This window comes from Plectropomus leopardus, chromosome 8 (assembly GCF_008729295.1).
Source record: "Plectropomus leopardus isolate mb chromosome 8, YSFRI_Pleo_2.0, whole genome shotgun sequence".
Taxonomy (NCBI): Eukaryota; Metazoa; Chordata; class Actinopteri; order Perciformes; family Serranidae; genus Plectropomus; species Plectropomus leopardus.
Genome location: NC_056470.1, coordinates 15,308,259 through 15,328,226, shown reverse-complemented (window position 1 = coordinate 15,328,226; position 19,968 = coordinate 15,308,259). Strand labels below are relative to the sequence as shown.

The window sequence follows — 19,968 nt, the reverse complement described above, 5'->3', positions numbered from 1 at the left end:
CTTTGAGTGATCTTGCCTTCAAAGGAGGGCCAGGCTCCAATAAAGATTCCTTTATGGTTGTCCTGTGTGAGAACTTTGGCACGTCAGATTCTCCGTTGGACACCTGATGTTGGGGGCCTCATATCCAGACTCCGTTTTAGTGGCCTGAGGTGTGACTTTAGCACCGCTGCTCTCACCCACTGAGTCTGGATAAACACAAGCGAGTGACTTCTTGAGGAGAGCCAAAGTTCAACCCACCACACATGGAGGGAATGACATTATGAAAATGGCATTTAGGTCTCTTCTTTTGAACGGATGTGGTATATCTAATAAAATAAAACTGGGGGGGGGGGGGGTTAAACTTTAAGAAAAACACATGTAGTAGTGTATAAAGTAGTAGAAGTATAATTTACGCACACTATGCACAATAACTTATGGAATGATTTATGCAGGCTGAGGCTTAATGACATACATTACTGTGACGAACACACAGTGCATTCAATACATGCTAAATAATTAAGTCTTTATTTTTTTAAATGGGAAACAGTGTGGGCTATTGTTATGAACAGCTCATTCAAGAACTGCACGCTTCACCATATGAAATGCAGTGGGAAAAAAATGAATGAGCTGTTTGTCTGTCTAGATACAGTGTTACTTTTGGCATTGCACCCGGTTAATCCCCTTCCTGCTGAGCAATGTGACACAAAACTGTAGGGGTGAGAATCGACATTAGTAATGTAATCTTACCCCCTAAGTGAGTTATTTAACAACAGGCACATTTGCTACTATTAATACTGAAGTCTACAACCACGTTAAAGGCCATAAAGGTTGCTTGAAACTAGATGGTTCGTCCAATTCCACATACGCTGCCCAACAATGTCTGACAAATGCGTTTAAACATGTCCCTCATTTAGATCATTTCCTGATACTGATTTCAATAACTGAATTGGCGTAACAGCCAATACAGTTAATCGATCTGACACCATTGCTTAAAAAAAACAAACAGCTGTAAAGTACTGACCCTGTATGGATATAAAATGCTATCATCGCATGGCATGGCTTAGTTTAAAACCTAAAAAATGACATTTCGTAGCGGCTCTCAAACAGTAGCTGCCAGTGGCTGCACAGCACAACTTGCTGTGTAGCTTCTGTTTTAGAGCAACAGAGAAGACTTGGTAGCCAGAAAAACTGCTGTTTCATTTAGTGTTTAACTACTTTAAAGTTTATTTATAAACTATGTGGTATCAGAGCGATACATAGATATATAATCCAGTGTTTAGGCAGTATTAGGGGCTATTGTTGAGAATAGCCTCACTTAAAGGTTGGAACAAAAGGGCTGTCATATACAAGGGTGAGACCAGACAAACAACTAAATGGGGAAAGTGTTTCAAACTTTCAGGTAGTCTCTCCTGAAATTTATGACATTGCACTCATTTGTACATAAAAAAGATGTAAGCATTTGTGTAAAGAAATAAAAACGGCTTTAACAATCTGCTTTCTTACCCCTGGTTTCATATGCTGCCCCAAAAATTTGGTCGAATAGGGCCTAGGGGATTTGAAGCCAAGTGCCCCTCTGAGACTCATTATATACCACGATTAAAATTACTGAATGGTTGGAAAATGGGAAAACAAAGTTTCTTTGCCACTAGAGGGGCAAAAGGTTTGACCTGAGAGTGGTCCCAGAACTATGTGCCATTTTTTTTTTCCTAAAATGGCAAAGCCACGACCTGCCCTGCTCTTCCTGTGATTGGTCAGCACTCTTTGGTTGGATTGGTTAGGTTTAGGCAAGAGGAGTGAGGTTGGTTAGGGTAAAAATGTCAGGATAAAGACAGAATAGAATTGCCACAAATCAGTAGAGTTGGAGTTTGCATCCAAGTCCGTCAAGACTCGTGTAGCCATGACATTGTACAATACTTTAAATATGGATGTTGCTCCACAGAAACTACAAATTCTAAAACATGGATGCTTCACACACATCTTCAACCCAGCAGCACAGAAGATCTATACAATCAGCACAGTTTCACACCACAGATTAGTAAAACCAATTCAGTATCTGACCAAATGTCTTGAACATGGTGAAGCAAGCAGGCATCTTGTTACCATGCTGTTGTTAGCATGTTAACAAGCAAACAGTCAAAAACATACTAAAATTGCTATGACATCTGAGCCTGTCAGCAAAACTACAGCTAATGGAGTATGCTAACGTCATGTTAGTTAGTTTAACATCTCTCTAAGTACAGTTTAAGGAAGCTGGAATGCAGTCATTAGTTTTAGAGGTCTCCTGACCTGACGTGTTGTTGAGTGATCAAAGTGTATCAAAAGGATCATGAATATCTGAACCAAAGAAAGTTCATTTTATAAAACTGAAAGTAGCACTCAATATTTCATTGTATTTTGAGGCTTGCTGCTTCCTGTCAACCAACCGCGGTTTTGTGCCTAATGTACTATTGCTTCCTTGTGCAATAACTGCTAGAGGTCTTGGGAAAGAGGAGCATCCTACATGTTAGTTTTGACCTTTGAGAAAAGTGATGATGCACATCACCTGAAATGTATACTGAAACTGGATTGACCTCACAGTGAAAAATCCCTGGTTGTTTTTCCCAGTTGGCAGGCTGCCTTAAGGAAACCTGCGACATAGACGTGAGTCATCCTGCTGTCTGCAAGTATTTACAAGTTCACTTCTCTGCTTTTCCATGATGATCCACAACCAGACTAGAAAGGCGCTTACACGTAACTATAAAATGATTACATCATTACAAAGGAAATCAGATGGATTACTCGCTAAATTATTTTAAATGATAATGAAATAAAATACATGAGGGCCAAGAGAAAGGTGATTCAGGGGATCCCCCTCTGTAAGGAGTCATAGATATGATCCAAAGATTGAGAAAAGGAAAAGAAACGTTTTTTTAATCTTTAGCTTGAGTTGCAACATGGGCATTTTTTCCCATATACTGTATTAATATTTCTTTAAACAATATCCTCAGTGTTACTTAACACGTAAACATGGACTCTCCCTGGTGATGTAACAATCCTGTAGGCTGTCTCTGAGAAATCATGTTATCATCTCCTCAATCTTGGCATCAAAATTTTAAATTTTCAAAAATGTAAATCCAAAACAAATGAGATATTTCACCAAAATTCATTTCACTTTTTGTAATCTCAAATATCTTAATTTGCTACCCTGCCAGCCTAAGGTTGAAAGATACCATATACTTGATAAGTGTTGCAAAAATGTGGCTTAACAAAGCCCAAATTCATATATAAAAAATGTATAGTGAAGTGACAATAAAATTAAAAAGACTGTGATATTCTTTTTTTATTTGCTGACAATAAAAACCAGCAAGTGAGTCCAAATAATTAGCTTGGCTTATTTTTAGCATTGTCTATCATGGCTGCATATTCATCACATTCACTTCAGGGAGGATAATTATCAGTCACAACAGAGACATTTTTGCCCTCCTTCGATTATTAAAATAAACCAAGTTATGATACATTGTGGTAGATTCTATATGTCACACTGTGTTTTTGATTTGATCTCACAGTGTTTGGAGGTTGAGTGTTTCACACGTTGTTACTGATGTACCACTATATTCTGCAGAGCAAACTCCAATCAATGCAAATCATGTGAGTGGAAGGTGGGAACAACACCTCTACAGTTGGTTTAAACAAGCTAATGACTGTTGCTGCCTCAGGTGCATCCGCTTTAACAATCCTGCTGAACAGGTTGGGATTACCTGACAGCCAACAGCGCACGTTTCATTTTATGACTTCGACAGGTCACCACAGACAGTGATCTAATTTGTGAGCAAACACAGGATGATCACGAGTCCTCCGTCTGATTGATAAGACCACTTGTCAGTGTTTGTTTCAGGACACCTACCTGGAAAATTACATGTTTTCTAGTGAGTCATGAGTCTTGCACCCTGAAACCTATTATTAACAGGTTATTAACGGGTAAAGTAAAAAAGGCTAATTCGATTCTGTTGGAGGATTAACTTCTTAATTAATCCTTTTAAATGATGTTGTTATCAAAATGTATGTCTTGTCCCATTATACTGTACATTTATTGTGAATCAAATGTAAATACAGGGGGAGAAAAGCTGATTTTAACTTCTAAAAAGCAGCATAAGTTTATTTTAGACTGGTTTGTTAAAATTAGTTTAATTTTTTTAGCTGGTGGATATTTCATTTAAGAACACACTCCTTACAAGGCAACAGGTTTATGCAAACAGAGTATGTTTGCATAAACCTTTTATGAAAATTAAAGCCTATGAATAAACAAATGTTCTGTTTAAACTATCCTGTCCCACTGACAGATGAAGGGCTGCAGGTAAATATTACATCAAGGCTATATCTGTCAAAACATTATAGCTAGGTCTACATTTTGTGATTTTATCCCTCTTGTGTGGGTTCTCCTTTCCCATTTGCATAGCTTCCTATGGCGATGGATAACGCTCCTAGCCAGTCCTGCTAAAATGCATGTGTTACTGTACCATCAGCCTCATGCCGCTTTTAGAAAGCATCCTGGCATCGCAGAGCAAGAGGAGTGATGAGCGTGACGTTTAGCACATCTTGTGCATCTAGTGTGATATATAGCATACCCGTCAGTAGTGCTTTCTAAACAATGGCATAACATGACAATAACAATGATGTAGGATCCCTGGTGAATGGCAACTGATTGGGTTCTCTGCGTGGATTGTAAGGAGCTCCCGAATCTTGTTGTTTCCCCAATTTTTGGATATTTTTGGCCACTGCTCTTCTCCCTGAGTTAGCTGCAAACTGCTACTAGCTCTGCATAATACCTTGTCAAAACCTCACACCCATCCTGCCCATGATCGTGTCTTGCCGGCTGTCACAGATCTCGATTTGACGCTGTTACTACCTCACTGCTGCCTCAAAGACGAGACAAGTCTGTCCCCCCATTCCACAACTGCACCTTTTATACAGAACTGTAAGGCAGCATGATGCTAAAACACTAGTGTGTCCAGAGATTGTTTTTAGTGTGGCCAACGTTAAGACAGAGCTCAGAAAATGTCATAATCTCCATTTTCAAAATCAATGTGATACCTGATACTTTCACCTCCTCAGTTAAAATATCACAGTGATATTTTGTCTATTTTTACATCTTCTGTGTGTTTTCTTTTCAAAGCAGTTTAACAAAAACAACAAGTGTCATGTAACATTTCCCAGATTCTTCGGTTTCAAAATGACACTGATGTGTTTAAAGTATGTGAGCCAATAATAAACATACTACTTGAGGGTGCAGGCATTTTTCATGTCAGGGCATGCCAGTGGAAGGGCCCATCTTTCCCTTTGATTGACACACACCATCCAGTGTGTTAAGTGACCACTCATTGCAGCGGTGACAAAACAATGAGCTCCATTTGGCTCCTGGAAGGTGTGAAACGGCACACTTCTCCCTGAACCCCCCTGTCTTTGTTCTTGGGATTGATTTAACAGACAGAGGCAACTCACAGAAGGTGTGACTCCCACTGGTTTTTCACAGCACACACACAGCCTGTGACACAGCCCCAAGCTCCACCCCTCTTACGCAGACACACTCTCACCGGTCTGACTATACAGCCCTCACCCTGCCCACTTCTGCCTCAGTACAAGTCTGACTGCAGCAGGGAGCGTGCCATACTCTTGGATTACACTCATCCATCACAGGAGTACAGTTTCTCTTCAGAGCAGCGCAAAGACCCACAGAGCACTGCAGCATGGGGAGCAGCATGTCATGTGTCCCCCAACACAACTTCAGATTCTCCAGCAAGAGTTTTATCCGCAGAAACAGGTAAGATTAAATCATATCCAGGTGTTATCACTGTACTTGTGTCAGTGTGTCACACACTCGGCTGTTTGTTATTTTGAACGCTGTGTTTCAGCTGGAAGGAATTCTTGGTATCTGAAAGGGTTTGAGAGGCGAGGTTAAACAGAGGTTGTGAATTTTGTGAGGCTAGAGTCAGGATCATGTGGTAATACAGGATAGTCCCGGAGTCGTGCCTGAGAGGTGCCCGTCTGGCCAGCGGTGTCAATTATCCAGTTACCATTTGCCTTTTACATCTCTGTGAAGATAATCTGCCAGCTGTCAGTGAATCTGATTTCCCTCCAAAATCAGGACCTAACCCCATTCATTATCATTATCACATGTGAGCAATTATAGTTAATAGCTGATATCTGGTTTATTCAGAAATCTGACTTTAAGGGTTTGGAATTGAATACAAGAGTTGACTGAGATTTATGGGTTATATTTGTTATCCTTTACAGTTTTCTTAAATCTTCCAGGTCTATATGCCTGGGCATGTTACCCCTGGTACGGCCCACTTTGCAGGACCACCACATCTGATCCTAATTAGTCTGCTCCAGTCTTCTCCCCTGTGCTGTGTGATGATTCAGGGTCTGGTTTTGTCAAACGTGCCATGTAGCTGTTGGTTTTCAAATAAAATTGGAGGCAGGGCAACCTTTCAAAAAACCCAACGGCTCAAGCTTGAACACTGATACACCTTCCAAGTTGGGTAGCTGGTTCAGCACGGACAATACTTTCAGTGTTCCAGTTTCCTGTGTACCCTACTAATGCTTTGTGTTGGTGAATAAGGCCAGGCTCAGGTATTCCCTACAGAGAAGAGGAGTGAGAAGCAGTTGAATGCGGCTGCAGTGACTTGGAGAATGTTTGCAAATCCGTTACCTGTCTATCATCTACATTCCTCTGCCATTATGCAAGTGCGGTATGCATCAGTGTGCATTGCTCTCATATTTTCCTCTATGCACAAATACATTGTAGAACACCGGTGTAGTAGAATAACATCACTCACTTCACACTAATCAATGACTGTTGCTGGACATGGGCTTCCTGATTAGACAGACCTTGATTCCCACCATGCAAACAAAAGCCTGCGTTGTTGCACTAAGGACACTGGCACACACATGTGCAGATAAGCAGCTGAACCACAGCATGGGATTGTAAAAGCAGTCCCCCATCCTTATCATTGCAGTGAGGGAGCTTCCTCTTAAAGATGTGACACTGATGGTAACAGATGAGGGTCACGCTAAACAAAGGAAGACATTGAATGCTGATTTTCCTATGCATATCCTCACTATCAGAAACACATGTCCTGATTGTTCTTATCATTTAAATGGTTGGCATTGATGGAGTGAGGACAAAGGAAGTGGCTCTGGTCAATTTATGTGACATGTGACACAAATCATGTTTCGAACTCATTAATCTGCTGTGAAAATTGAATTCAGGGGTTAAAGAATTGGTGATTACAAAAAAAAAGGGGGGGGGGGGGGCAGAAATAAGTCACTGAAGCTGAAGTATGAAATAAAAATTATGAACAGTAGAACAAAGACTTGTGTATGTAGGTCAACTCTCTATCTGTCAACAGGAGATGACAGTGAACTCCCACTAACAGGAAGTATTCTTTGTTGTCAGTGCAGTTGGGAAGTTAACTGAACAGCAAACACAGAATAAAGGCAAACATTGGAAAGTGAGTGGTAACACGTGGTTTTCTCCTCTTTCTTGCAGCAGTCGCCTGTTTCGTAAGAAGAATCCCCAAGAGGGACAGGAAAAGTCCAACAGCATCATCAATATTCTGTGCACCGTCACCCCCAGAAAGGTAAGACCCTCCATCAGCTCTTAGGAGATGGTGAAAGCATGAAACTCAACTATGTGCATACCAAACAAAACTGCTCTCCTGTAAATGTCAACCCCTGTGCGATTAGATTTTTATTGAAGTCTTCTGACTGATGTTAACAGCAGGTCTGCGTGGTTTATTCATGCCATGTCTGTACTTCACTAACATTATGACTGGTTGCAGGAAATGTCCCCTAAAGACCTGCAGACGATAGACAACATAAAATGGGACCCCCCGTTCCCTTATGACCCAGCCAGTGGCTGGAAGAAGAGCAGCATCAATGTGAAGAATTACGGACGGATGATTCACAGCTCCAAAGTCCGTTTCCGCTTCCTTCACTGCCAGGTGAGTGGGACTAAATGACTTTTTAACCACTCTATGTTGAAACATCAGGAAAGAAACTATAAAAGAAAACAAAACAGCTGCACAATCCTCATTGTGGTTAGCAAGGTCTGAAACAATGATGAAGCCTGCAGTGACACATCATGCCAGTCATCTGTATGAGTGTCAAAACCAAAAACAAACACAAAATGCGAGGTGGAGATGAACAGGATGTTGCTCTGTGGCCATCGAATACTGAAACTCACTGTTGGTATTGACGTGGTGGCTGGCTGTGAATAATACAAATCGCTCTCCATAAAGCGGACCGCAGCCTGTGTTTGGACATGCACGCTTTTGCCGCAGTTGTGAAACATCTCAGAGAGAAAACCTCAGGGTAGAGAGAGTTACTCTGATCCCAGAGACTGATAGAGGCCGCACCGGCTCCTCACTGTGGGAACTGCAATTTGTCATAGATGTGACACAACAGCTGTCAAAAACTAAAAAGATTGATTAAAGGAATAGCGTCATGATGGCAAAAGAACAAATTGTATAATATCAGAAGATACCACTGCACAGGAAGGAAACGGATAGTACAAGGTACAGAGAGATGAAGACATTAATGAATCATAAAGAAAGAGAGGCTTGCTCTTGAATAGAAGCTTTTTGTGGTCAGCCAAGAAATTCCTACATTTCTGAGAATCCTTGGCCGACAGAACATTTCCTGTCGGTTGTATAAGCAGATGATACAAGAACAAGATGTTTCAATATTAACTAATAATCAGGCACGTGCCCCGGCAAGGATTTACAGAATAACTTAATAATAATCTCCTATATTACTCTTTACTCATCTGAGACAAACATCAGAACAGACAGAGTACAACCACGACTTCCAGACATGTGCCGACATGTCTGGAAGGTATAATTTCATCAACACTAAACCGGCACAATTTACAGATTAGTTTTCTTATTAAAAGTGTTCAAATCTGTGAAATCAGTGGCTGAATTGTACACAATGTATGCAATTTTTTAATATCACTATAAAACAAAGATTTTAGTTTTCTTGCATAAGATGCATTCTCACAGAAGAGGTCAATTGTATCACTCTTTCAGCTTTTACTTTAATTTATTATCTCTACAGGATGTACACGACTGCTACCTGGATCTCTTCCAGACACACCTTCATTTTGTGTCCAACAACACAACCGGACTGACATACCAGGTGAGTTGTTTTTTTTCACCCTAGTAATACTGTAACAATACTTCCTTTAAAACCATGTGTCCTCAGTATCAGCTTAGATCTCAAGGTGACTTTTTAAAATATAATTTTACTATTCCTGTGGGGCATAGTTTTATGTTATGTCCTCATATGTACCCTATCAACGAGCAGTGTGTTTGTAAACAGAAAATATGATGACGTTTCTTCACCTGTCTCATAATGTGTGAGCAGCCAGCCATTAATCATCATTTACTGTGTCTGTTGAGCGCTCAACGCCAATGTCAAAAAAGAGACAGATAAGCATCTGAACACCATGTTAGTCAGCATATAGATGACGGCAAATGCCAGGCAGACATGAATACATCATCGACTTACAACACTGAGCTCAGCATCAAGGTGATTAGTTCATTGTTAAAATTTAGAGTTGAATAGTTGGTTCAGATAAAACAAGAGGGGCTTTGCAGACCTTGCCTCTGGTATGTGAATGAGATTTTTATTTACAAAGAAGCGTGATCAAGCTTTTTATTGTTTTGTGTGTAGGGAACTCTTCCATTAAAAGAGCTCACCATCTGCAATCTGCAACAGAACTGCAACCACAGCCAACCCCAGGAATTCGCCTTTCAAATAAACGGTAAGTTTGACCTCGCTGGAAACGACACAAGTGGGTGTTGGCACTGAGTCCTGGAATGTTGTAATCATCAGTTTTGAGTTTTATTGGTTGTGTTGAATTTAGCCAATCAATCACTCAGACTGCAGCAAGCTAATCTAGCAGTGGAGGATGAACTAAAGCTGGAGAGTCCTCGTTTCTGGCTCATATTTACCTCAATTAAATACTCATAATCTGTCGCCATTTTTCACTCATGCTGGCAGTCTGCTATGTTTGTCACTCTCATCAGTCCTGGATCAAAGTGAATTCTCCTCACTTATAAAACCAGCAAGAAACCACACACTATTTTCTAGCTGCAGCATTTCCTATGTTGTCACATTCCACTGATTCAAAGGTGCCACGACCCTCTTCACCTCCACTCAACCCCAAGACTAACTAGGGCTGGGCCCCTTTCACCCTCGGTCAGAGGGCCAATCTGGCCTTGAAGACTCCGCTTGTTAGACAACAGGTGCACTTCAGTCAGTCCAGCTGTCGTGCAGCAAATCCCAGCTACCGCTCTTAGCCTTGTCACTGCATATAATCTATGGCACATTCCAAAAACTGCTCAGGTTAATAATAATGTGGAAATGCCACTTATCTTTTGAAGTCTGAATGAACAAAAACAATCTGACTTCTTTTCATTAAGTAAAAGTAATCCGCTGTAGTGACAAGGGGGCTTTAGTCCTTGCCTGGGAAATAATAAAATCAATGAAGTCAGGGATTAACGTAAAATTACTTATGAAGTGTGTAGGGTTTCTGTGTTTATATTTCTTTATCATTACTATCTCACTGAAATCTGGACACATCTCTGTTGTCACAATATTGACACTCTTTGGTGCTGCCTTCTCATAGTTGACCGGACCATGCTTGTTATTTTGTGGTATTGTATTACAGCTGTTTTCATTGTTCAATGTGGAGCTTTATTTACTTTATGGGTGGCATCACTTACAGGAAATATGTGGAGGAAGCGTGAGGAAATTCTGAGTCAAGTGAAAGATCCCATGTAGAGATTTCCTCCAAGCTGTGAATGAATCAGCTTTAGTGTAAAGTGTTGGTGAGTTAGACAGTGACGAAGCAAACGTGGAACGAGAGGGTCTGCAAAAATTCCCGGAAGCCTTCACATGGTTTGAGTTAATGTGTCTATAAGAGTTAGATAATGATGGTTAATTACTTTAAACAATAGTTAAAGGCCTCTGTAAACTGACTGAAGATTTGAATGAGCGAAAGTCTCATGATGTGCCTCTAGTCTCACATCGCTTGCTTGTTTGAAATGTGGAAAAACATAACTTTTCAAGGGAGTGCTATGGTCAAGGTCTAGAAATAAGACCTGGGTGAAGATAAAGTCAACAGATGAGTCCAGAGTCACTGCTTTGTAAGGAGTAGTCACCGGTTTCTGATAATTACGGTACAAAGCCAAGGGGCTGGAATGAAACAGGCTATCTCTGCTGGTTATCTGTGGTATGTGTGGGACTCATAGACAGAGAAGAAATCCAGCTCTTCTCATCCCCGGTCCTGTTCATTCCTCCTTGGTAAGCAGTTTGTGGGAGGGAGAGTCTGACATGATTTTTAAATGCCAAACAAAGCAGGTCATGGGGGATCTTCCGCAAAAGGTCTTACATGTGGTTAACCGTCCTGGTGAACATGTGTTAACATTTATTGTACTCATTGCACAATGTGTTACAAAAGGCAAGAAAAGCAGATTGTGGACACCATTAATGATTCACTAACATGGCAGAAAGCTTTCTGATGAAAGGCTCAGAAAAAGATGCCTGGGTGACACTTGCCCTTTATGAACCTGTGACCTTTGTACCCTGCAGGTGTCAGCCTAAACCCGATCATCGTATACTGTGCCAACCAAGAAGAGATGGACCTATGGTTTGGCCTGCTCAAAGAAAACATTGAGGCCAATGGGGGCAGTGCAATTGCATCCGAGAACTTCACCCGAGTAAAAGTAAGTTCAACAAATTTCTTTGATGCCACCTAGCTTAAGGCTGGGCAGTATATCGATACTGTGATGTGACACTCAATATCGTCTTAGATTTTGGACATTGACATATCCGAAGTTTTGTCTGAATTACAGTTAAGTGATGTAATTTTATGAACTTACTACTAGTGTTGACACAATACTGGAACATACTGGAAAAATATGCATATCTGATATCATTTTTGCATGCATATCTGATAAAGGGGGGGGGGGGGGCGACCTTGTTGCAAACAGCTGACCTTAGATTTTAGCAGGCTGCATAAAACTGGCTCCTTTGCTGTAACAATGCTTGACATTCCTTTTTTACAAATTCAAACAAGCACTTGAGTGTGATCTTTTAATCCACCTGGTAGAAAAACACAAGCATTTCAGATAAAAGCTGGGTGTGTAAGTGTGGAGGTATGATGAGTCAAGTAGGTCAATGCTGGCTCTCCCTGAGGCCTGGATACTAGGGAGCGGCATTGACCGCATCACAGTCTACATCAAACAACCCTTCACATCTGCAAAGGGCTAAAGTGCTGACATCCAACCGGTGGGTGGGGAAATGGCTGATGAAACGTATGACCCTAGATGTGTCACGACAGAAGAAAACAGAACTGATGATGCTTTTAAGCTTTAGCTTAGGAAGCTTTACAGAGAACAAACAAGAGTGACACTGTGAGAAAAAAAACCCAGATTAACATGTTTAAATTAGCTGAAGGGCAGAGCTCTGTTCATATTTACTATACTGATGTTTCTCTCCTGTGCTCCTATCATAGTTAAACAAGGATGAGACCCCTGAGAGCAGAGAGGAGCTGAGGAACTCCATAAACAGAGAGCCCATCTACGAGTGGGAGGGCTCTCAGCGGGACAGCCTGGGCACCATCACCTATGTCACTAAAGTGCGACTGCAGCACCTGCCCTGTCAGGTAAGACTTCACTGCAGCTTATCAAGAGTGAATCACCATGTCCGGTCACATGGAAGTGAAACACAAAATCCCTGCTGTTGACTGGGTATGGAAATGTACATTACAGCAAACTATAACTCATCATATGAACATATTTTCAATCTCTGGGAATTTTTCACATGATGAATAAAAACCAGGATAGCATCAGCTCTAAATCCAGGTGACTCACATAGTTTTTCTATTGTGCAACACACACATTACCTCAACACAATGAAAGGAGTCAGTGAAAAGGGTGGAGTCCATGTTTTGGCAAATGGTACCTCTCCTGCAGCTTTAACATTATTATCTTTATTTTACTGCCAAGGTCTAAAGACAGCGTCAGACACCTGCAACCAAGTGTTGAAAAACATGATTCCTCGCAAATTGAATCACAAATAAATAACGCTGATGGAGCTCCACACAGCAGCCAATAAAAACAGTAGTCATGACACGGCTTGCATGGATATCGGTAATTAATTCACTGTGGGAAATAGCGGCAGCACGATTGAAGTGTGTGAGATTTAGGGCCTGGGTGTGTGAGAGGCATTTGCCCGGCTCACGCAGTGACTCGACTCACCTCACAGCTGGAATGTCAGCTGTCTGTCCAGACACACCCACCGAGAGGGAGAGGAAACATAAACTCTCAGTCTGCTGCACCTTTAAATGCCCCACTAACTGGTTCAACTGAAGATCCAACTGGGATTTGAACTGTGCTTCTCAACAGAGTATTAAAAGATAATACTTGTGTTTTTAAGTATGCACCAGGTCCCACGGTTGCCTATTTGCTTTGTATTATTCGTAGACTTGTCCTCACACCGTCAGAATATCTAGATGCTTGTTTTCTTACTTTTAGAGTAAAATATTTGCTGCCATTCATTCGTGTATGATATCAAAATGATTATCCAGAAAAAATTAATCCCTCATGTTGCTATAGAAATGTTAAGGTGTATAGTTTTCTTACAATGGTTTTTGACACCCAAAAAATTTATTGAATGATGATAAAAGTACATAGGGAAAACAAAACATAAGCAGTTTTCATATGTGAACTTCTGACACTGTCTGGAGTTGTCCTTTTGCACATGTAACAGACATCAGGAGATTGTGTCAAACACAGTCTCACCTAGTGGAAATACATTGTTTGGTTTAGGTGAGGGGTGGCGCCCAAGTAGAGCATGCAGGAGGCAGGACATGAAGCACAAAGTACACTATAACTCATTTTATACTGCTTGTTTAAGGGGAGAATGTCATGTCGCTCTTCTGCCTCGCCGTTATTTATAAAAGGTGCAGTTGCGGATCAATGGGACAGAAGTAACAGTACTGAAATAAAAGTCTCTGTTAAAGGGAAAAGTGGAAGAATGGGACCAAGTATGGGATGGGTGTGACATTTTGATGATGTTTTATGAATGCGACCCCCGCCAGCGTATTTTAAAAGCAGCGGGTAACAGTCATCAGCTAATTCAAAAAGGGCTTTCAGGAATCACAGTGTTTTGTTTACGTACTTCAATTGTAATTTGGTCATTAACACTGAGTATCTGAGAGAATTTATCCACCAAGTTATGCATTAAAGACAGAAGGTCCTGTAATGAAACACACACACATAAGGCTCATTAGCAGCTGTAATCTTGTGTCCACAGGAGCAGAGTGACAGACTGCTGGTAATGTACCCGTCAACGCTAATCATCCTATCAGAGGAGAACGATGGACTCTTCTATAAGGTACCACTGACTTTACTGACCTTTTACTCTTAAACTTCCTTAACTTAAAATCACATCCTGAGCTGTGAGAATACAGTTCCTCAAGTGTTTGCAAACGCTTGCTTTAAAGAATCATTATGATTACAGGGGAAGCTTCCACTCAACATGATTACAGTGACCACACCCTGCCAGGACGTCAAGCCCAACACCTTTATGATCGAAGGTAAACACACTGAATCAGTGAGCTGTTCTACTGCAGCCTCTTCAGCACGGTGGCATTTAAAAAGACATGTAAAAAGGATTTCAATGAGCGCACATTCTTTTGCATGTTTTATGCTATTTGGCCTTTTCTATGAATCCACTAGCGTCACAGAGTGTAACCCCCTGTGAATGAGCTGGTTTTATCCCCAGTCAATGATAATCTGACTATAGCACATTCCAGTGAGCGAACGGACCGAATGACAGGCTTTGTCCTCCCCCCTCTGCTCTCTTCCTAGGGAAGCTGATCAACCCCATAGTAGTGTCGTGTCTGGATAGGGCTGAGTTTTGCGACTGGATCCAGCATTTCAAAGCTGCTGATGTGCCCGTTCTCAGTCCCCCGCCCCCTGTGTATGACATCATCTACACCCCGACGCAGAGAGAGGTGAGGCCCGCCCTCCTTCTTTTCAACAAAAACACTATTCATGTATGAGGAAAAATGATAAAGAGAGACATCATGGCCCTGCCTTTTGTAAATTCAGCATGACTGATTTGTGATTTACTACTGCTACTAAGTCAACAGTGCAACAGAAGTATAAAAGCAACAATATTCTGAACACTTTGCTCATTAGTTCTTCAAAGTCAAATATTTTAATTTCTGCAATTGTCCTGTAATCTCCAGGCCCCACAGTTTGACAGGTGGAGTGGAAACAGCCATGGACGATCTGAGTCTCTTAAAGTCAGCCAGTCATCAAGTGGATGTGGGTCCCACAACCTTCAGTTACCCATTCATGAAGACGACCCTCTCTCCCCAGGATATGCCGAACCCCTCTGTGTAAGTCGGCTGTGTGCTACCTTAAAAGTTCAAGTGTTATCAAACAAATAAAACTCAAGCAAGCACAGCAACATGACAATATTTACAGAGATATAAATGAGGTCGGAGTTGGTTGGTTGTGTTTGTTTTGGTGGAGCTGAGCAGCAGCACCTTTACTTTACAAAGTTAATTATTAAGTGAGGTCTGAGGACCAAACTACTCCAGTTACAAAGGTTCAGGTGATGATCCTCAGGCCTTCCGGTAAAAACAATCACAACAAACTGATCTTTCCCCAAAACACCTTTTGGATGTAAGAAAATAAGAGCCTCTCACAGCCAACTTTGATTCAGCAGTGAAAAGTTTGCTTTTAAACTTCAGTCTCTTAAAGAAGTACTGAAGCACTCTGCACTATCAGGATTTTTGACCAAACTCCCGCGAGGGAGGGCCTATGTAGGCCGATCACCATCCAATTAACTTTGAGTGGAGAGGGCTCAGTGCCCAGAAGACATGTTGATGTTCAGCTCGTGACCTGAACCACCACCTTCCCAATTAATCTGATGGAAACCTTTTTTCTCTCACACTGAGTTTACAAAAAAACCCCAAGATAATGCTGAAAACCAACTATGTAGAGAGGAGAAACAGTTTATGTGTGTTATACAAAGACTCTGTGGTTTAAACACCTGATGCCAACCGGAAAAGCCAAAACTCTAGGCTGACTTTCGCCCTTGGTGTGTTTATTGTCCCTATAGTACAGCTCCAGTCGTCCCTCCTCGACAGAGACTGCCCGCCTTGGCAGCAGGACCAACAGCGTGTCTTCTCACACCAGGCCCGAGCGCGACCTACGACCTTTGTCACTGCGCTACTCCTCCCCCCAGCGCAGCTCCTACCTCCAGCCTGCCGAGAGCTCGATGCACTCTCAGGTCTACAGCACACCCTACTCTGCCCTGCATCGTGCCAGCCCACCACGGCTGGAGAAAACCCCGCTTGTCAAGGTAATTCAGTCTGGTGTCTAACTTGATAACCAAATATTCCCCTCGAGACTGTTGACTTATTTTACATGTCATGTGAGCAGTGACTAATATAGACACACCAAGCAGACGGCTGAGAGCGATCATGTATATGGTGTTAACAAATGGCTTAATAGCAGCATTTGTGCAGAACTGAGGTTGAAAGATCAATCTTCTTGATAGTGCAAGGGATGAAAGCGCTATTATAGTTCATAAACAAAACTTAGCCACCAATCAGAAAATGTTAACTATACTTATTGGGTATCCCCACGTTACTATGGCAGTCAGGACTGCAGTTTTTATACACAACGCTAACAGCTGAAAGCAGATTTGTGGGACAACAGATTGTTGTCACATCTGCAGATCATGACTGGCATTAGTCCAACACCTTTATCTGGTAATCTGATCCTACAGAGTGACTTATATGATTGCCTTCTGTGAACCCAAATGAGAGAGAGAGAGACACAGAGACAGAGGGAAAACTGATTTTCCTCTAGTTGCCTGGTGTTTAAAACTAACTCTGTGAATCTATTATGATCAGTCAAACAGCTGGAGCACCCCTCAGACATCCCTGAACTACTCCCTGAACGTGCCCCAGCGCCACTCGGACATGTGCGCCCCCCGGCAGCCCTTGTCGCCTCTGTATGATGAGCCCTGCAGCCCAGAGATCTACTCCCTGGAAGAAGCAAGGCCAGTGGTAAGTGGGTCAAGGATACTGGATCCATAGGTTCAATTACACCTGCGTACACTGTCGGATATCTATGAGTGCACAGACAAATGCACATGTTCAGTGAAAAAAATAAGAAAGCAGTTAATGCAGAGACTAGGAGGTAGAGCAGGGATGGTCACTCACACGCAGAGATTTAAACATAACTACATCTAAATCCATAATGACTTGTTTCTTCTATATTAGGTTAAATCACCATAGACTAGCACAGTTACATTTGATTACACAGGAAAACAGGAATTAATTAAACCAAAATGTATTCAGTGCAGATTTGAAGATCTATTTGACTACTAAGTGAAATCATCCTTAAAGTTAATGTAAACTCCTGTTTTACATACTTTTTGCTGCCCTACTTTGACACGTCTCCCTCTGTCCTTTAGCAGCAGAGCTGGCAAGAGCCAATTCAGCACCACCACCACCATCAGCAGGCTCCCCAGATCCTGCCCCCCTTCCAGCTCCGTACCCCTCCCATGGGCAGGCGCTGCAGGAAAAGCCTGGTCCTGACCAACTCCCATGGAAAAGCTTTGGGCCTGGAGATGGAGATTCCTCAAAGCCAAGAAGAGCAGAGAGCTGAGGCTGTGTCGAGGCTAAAGCTACTGCCCGCGCCGGGCCAAGTGCAAGACCAGGTGAGAAACACAGAGATACTTGTCTCCCAGGACGCTCTGGTTTCTGTAATGCTGCGGCACAAAGAGCAGCATTAATGCGCTGTAGGTAGCAAAGCGTGTGTGTATATACTTGTTCTGCAGGTGATATTTGAACAGGTGGCACAGATGAAACATATTTTTGTGAGCGTGAGAATGTTTGTTATAGCTGTTCACGGGAAGTAACTGTCTTTTGTTTTCTTTTTATAGATCCTCCTCTCGTCAAGCTCTGTGAGGAACACCTCTCAGATGCCATATGGTTACTCACCAGGTAAGAATGGAAAGCATGCAAACATAAACCTGACAAACATTCAGATAAACATTACTTTGTTTGTGTGTAGTGCATCTGTGTGTGTAGTTCAAGTATGTTTGACAGTTGTATCCTTCCAGCCTTGGGGAAAAAAAATCAATGAAAGATCTTTAATTTTGTCAAACAAAAACAGGCCTTTTCACATGGCTAAATAAAATGTAGACTTCAATTGAGAAACAATGGGCACTGTTTCAAATCACAACTATAAAACTGCAGCATCGTATTTCCTCACAAGTGTGAGTTATGAACATCATCACAAGCAGCCGCCTTCCTAAATACCACCAAGGACACAGAACATTGCTCACACTCCATCACACCTTAAATTAAACACTGCATGCACTTTGGATTGATTGAACTCTTGTGTCTGACAGAAGGCTAAAGGTTAAAGAAGTGAAAGTGTAGGAAATGGGCGAATGTGCCAATGAAATGGAGCTTAGTGCAGCTCTAAATGCCATTTGTGCGGATGTCCCATGCGGGGGAAAGCCCAGTGTAAGAGAACACTGGTTCACAGACAGGGTTTACTCCTCCACTGTGATTGACAGCACACAACTGTGCAGGCTTACACACGTATTAACGGGCTCTTTTATCCCAAGTGAAAACACGACAATTTTACCTGGTAATTGCATTTCACTTCAACTCACAGCTTAATTCTAACGTGACAAAATTATTTCATCTCACATGTTGCATGCTTCCACAACATTACAAAGAGAACATGGATAACAAATGAGGGTGGTGCAGTAGTGGCATGTAACGCTACCGGTTTTACAGTAAGGTTATATGTTGATACTAGGCCAATCACACTATAACTCTGTCGGCACTGTGTCCACGTTTATACAGACAGGGCGAGGTTTGTCTTTCATTGTCTGAAACTAAAAGCCTGGGAATCTTCTCTCGCTCCTATAGATCACCACTCGTACCTCGAACCCACAGAACCAGATGACCAGGAAATGGACTATGACAACATTTGGGAGTACGACTGTGATACTAGAATGATTCAGCCAACGTCTGGAATTTCGACACACTGGACAGGATTAGACTTTGGGGCCAGAGGCCTTGGTGCCATGGCAACCCAGCAGAGATGGTCATAAAACAAAACAATAGCCCGGCACTCGTCTGGACGTGTGCAAACAACAGATCTCTATCAGCGGGATAATAAAAGCCAACTAGCACAGCCTGTGTTGGTCCTGCTGCATACAGTATGAACCAGCAAATCCCACCAACGGCACTGTTAGATGTTGGGTAGTCACGCAGAGGAACGATGAGTGCAGGAATCAAGAGGAACAGGCTTAAAACAAAGCATGATGAAAGTGAACAGACTTCAACTGTATGACATGTAGCATTTGGGAGACAAGACAGAGAGAGAGTGTATATACTGTGTAGCTTTAATATTATTTTTTAACATATTATATAATTGCACTAAAAGTTCAATATGTAGTGCAAAAACCAAGTTTTTTTTTTAATATTTAAAGTATTTTTTAACATGCTGTCCAGTTTACTTATTGTTATATTTAAAGCTATAAAAAGCATTCCATCAGGGCTTGTTATAGTAAAGGATGTATATTTTTGTAAATGTTGTACATTTATTATTTTATTATGCTACATTATCAAGGCAAATAGATGTGGCTTTAACTGACTGCCTTTAAGGTGCTAATAATACTATCACTAAGACAGTGCTGTACTGACACCTGTGTGGCTTCCTTTTTTTCATTTTTGTTTGAGGTGTTTATTTATATTTGGAAATAAAACTGGAAAAATTAATTGACAAGTGTATTTCTATTTCGTCTTACAATAATGATACTCTTAAAGCGGCAACAATCAATATTTTCATTATGTTAGTGTGTCAAATGACAATGTGAAAACAATGCAAA

General features: G+C 41.6%; 1 protein-coding gene across 1 annotated transcript; it reads left to right on the top strand.

Annotated features, from left to right (window-relative positions):
- The first annotated feature begins 5,611 nt into the window (after positions 1-5,611).
- Positions 5,612-19,858, top strand: plekhn1 (pleckstrin homology domain containing, family N member 1). The gene is made up of 16 exons (XM_042491164.1): positions 5,612-5,776; positions 7,508-7,598; positions 7,800-7,961; positions 9,076-9,156; positions 9,694-9,784; positions 11,617-11,750; positions 12,542-12,691; positions 14,344-14,424; positions 14,551-14,626; positions 14,901-15,046; positions 15,284-15,436; positions 16,165-16,407; positions 16,964-17,119; positions 17,530-17,775; positions 18,001-18,061; positions 19,004-19,858. Exons 1-16 carry the CDS (start codon positions 5,703-5,705, stop codon positions 19,186-19,188), a joined length of 2,130 nt encoding a protein of 709 aa, XP_042347098.1. The 5' UTR covers positions 5,612-5,702; the 3' UTR covers positions 19,189-19,858.
- The last annotated feature ends 110 nt before the right edge of the window (positions 19,859-19,968 follow it).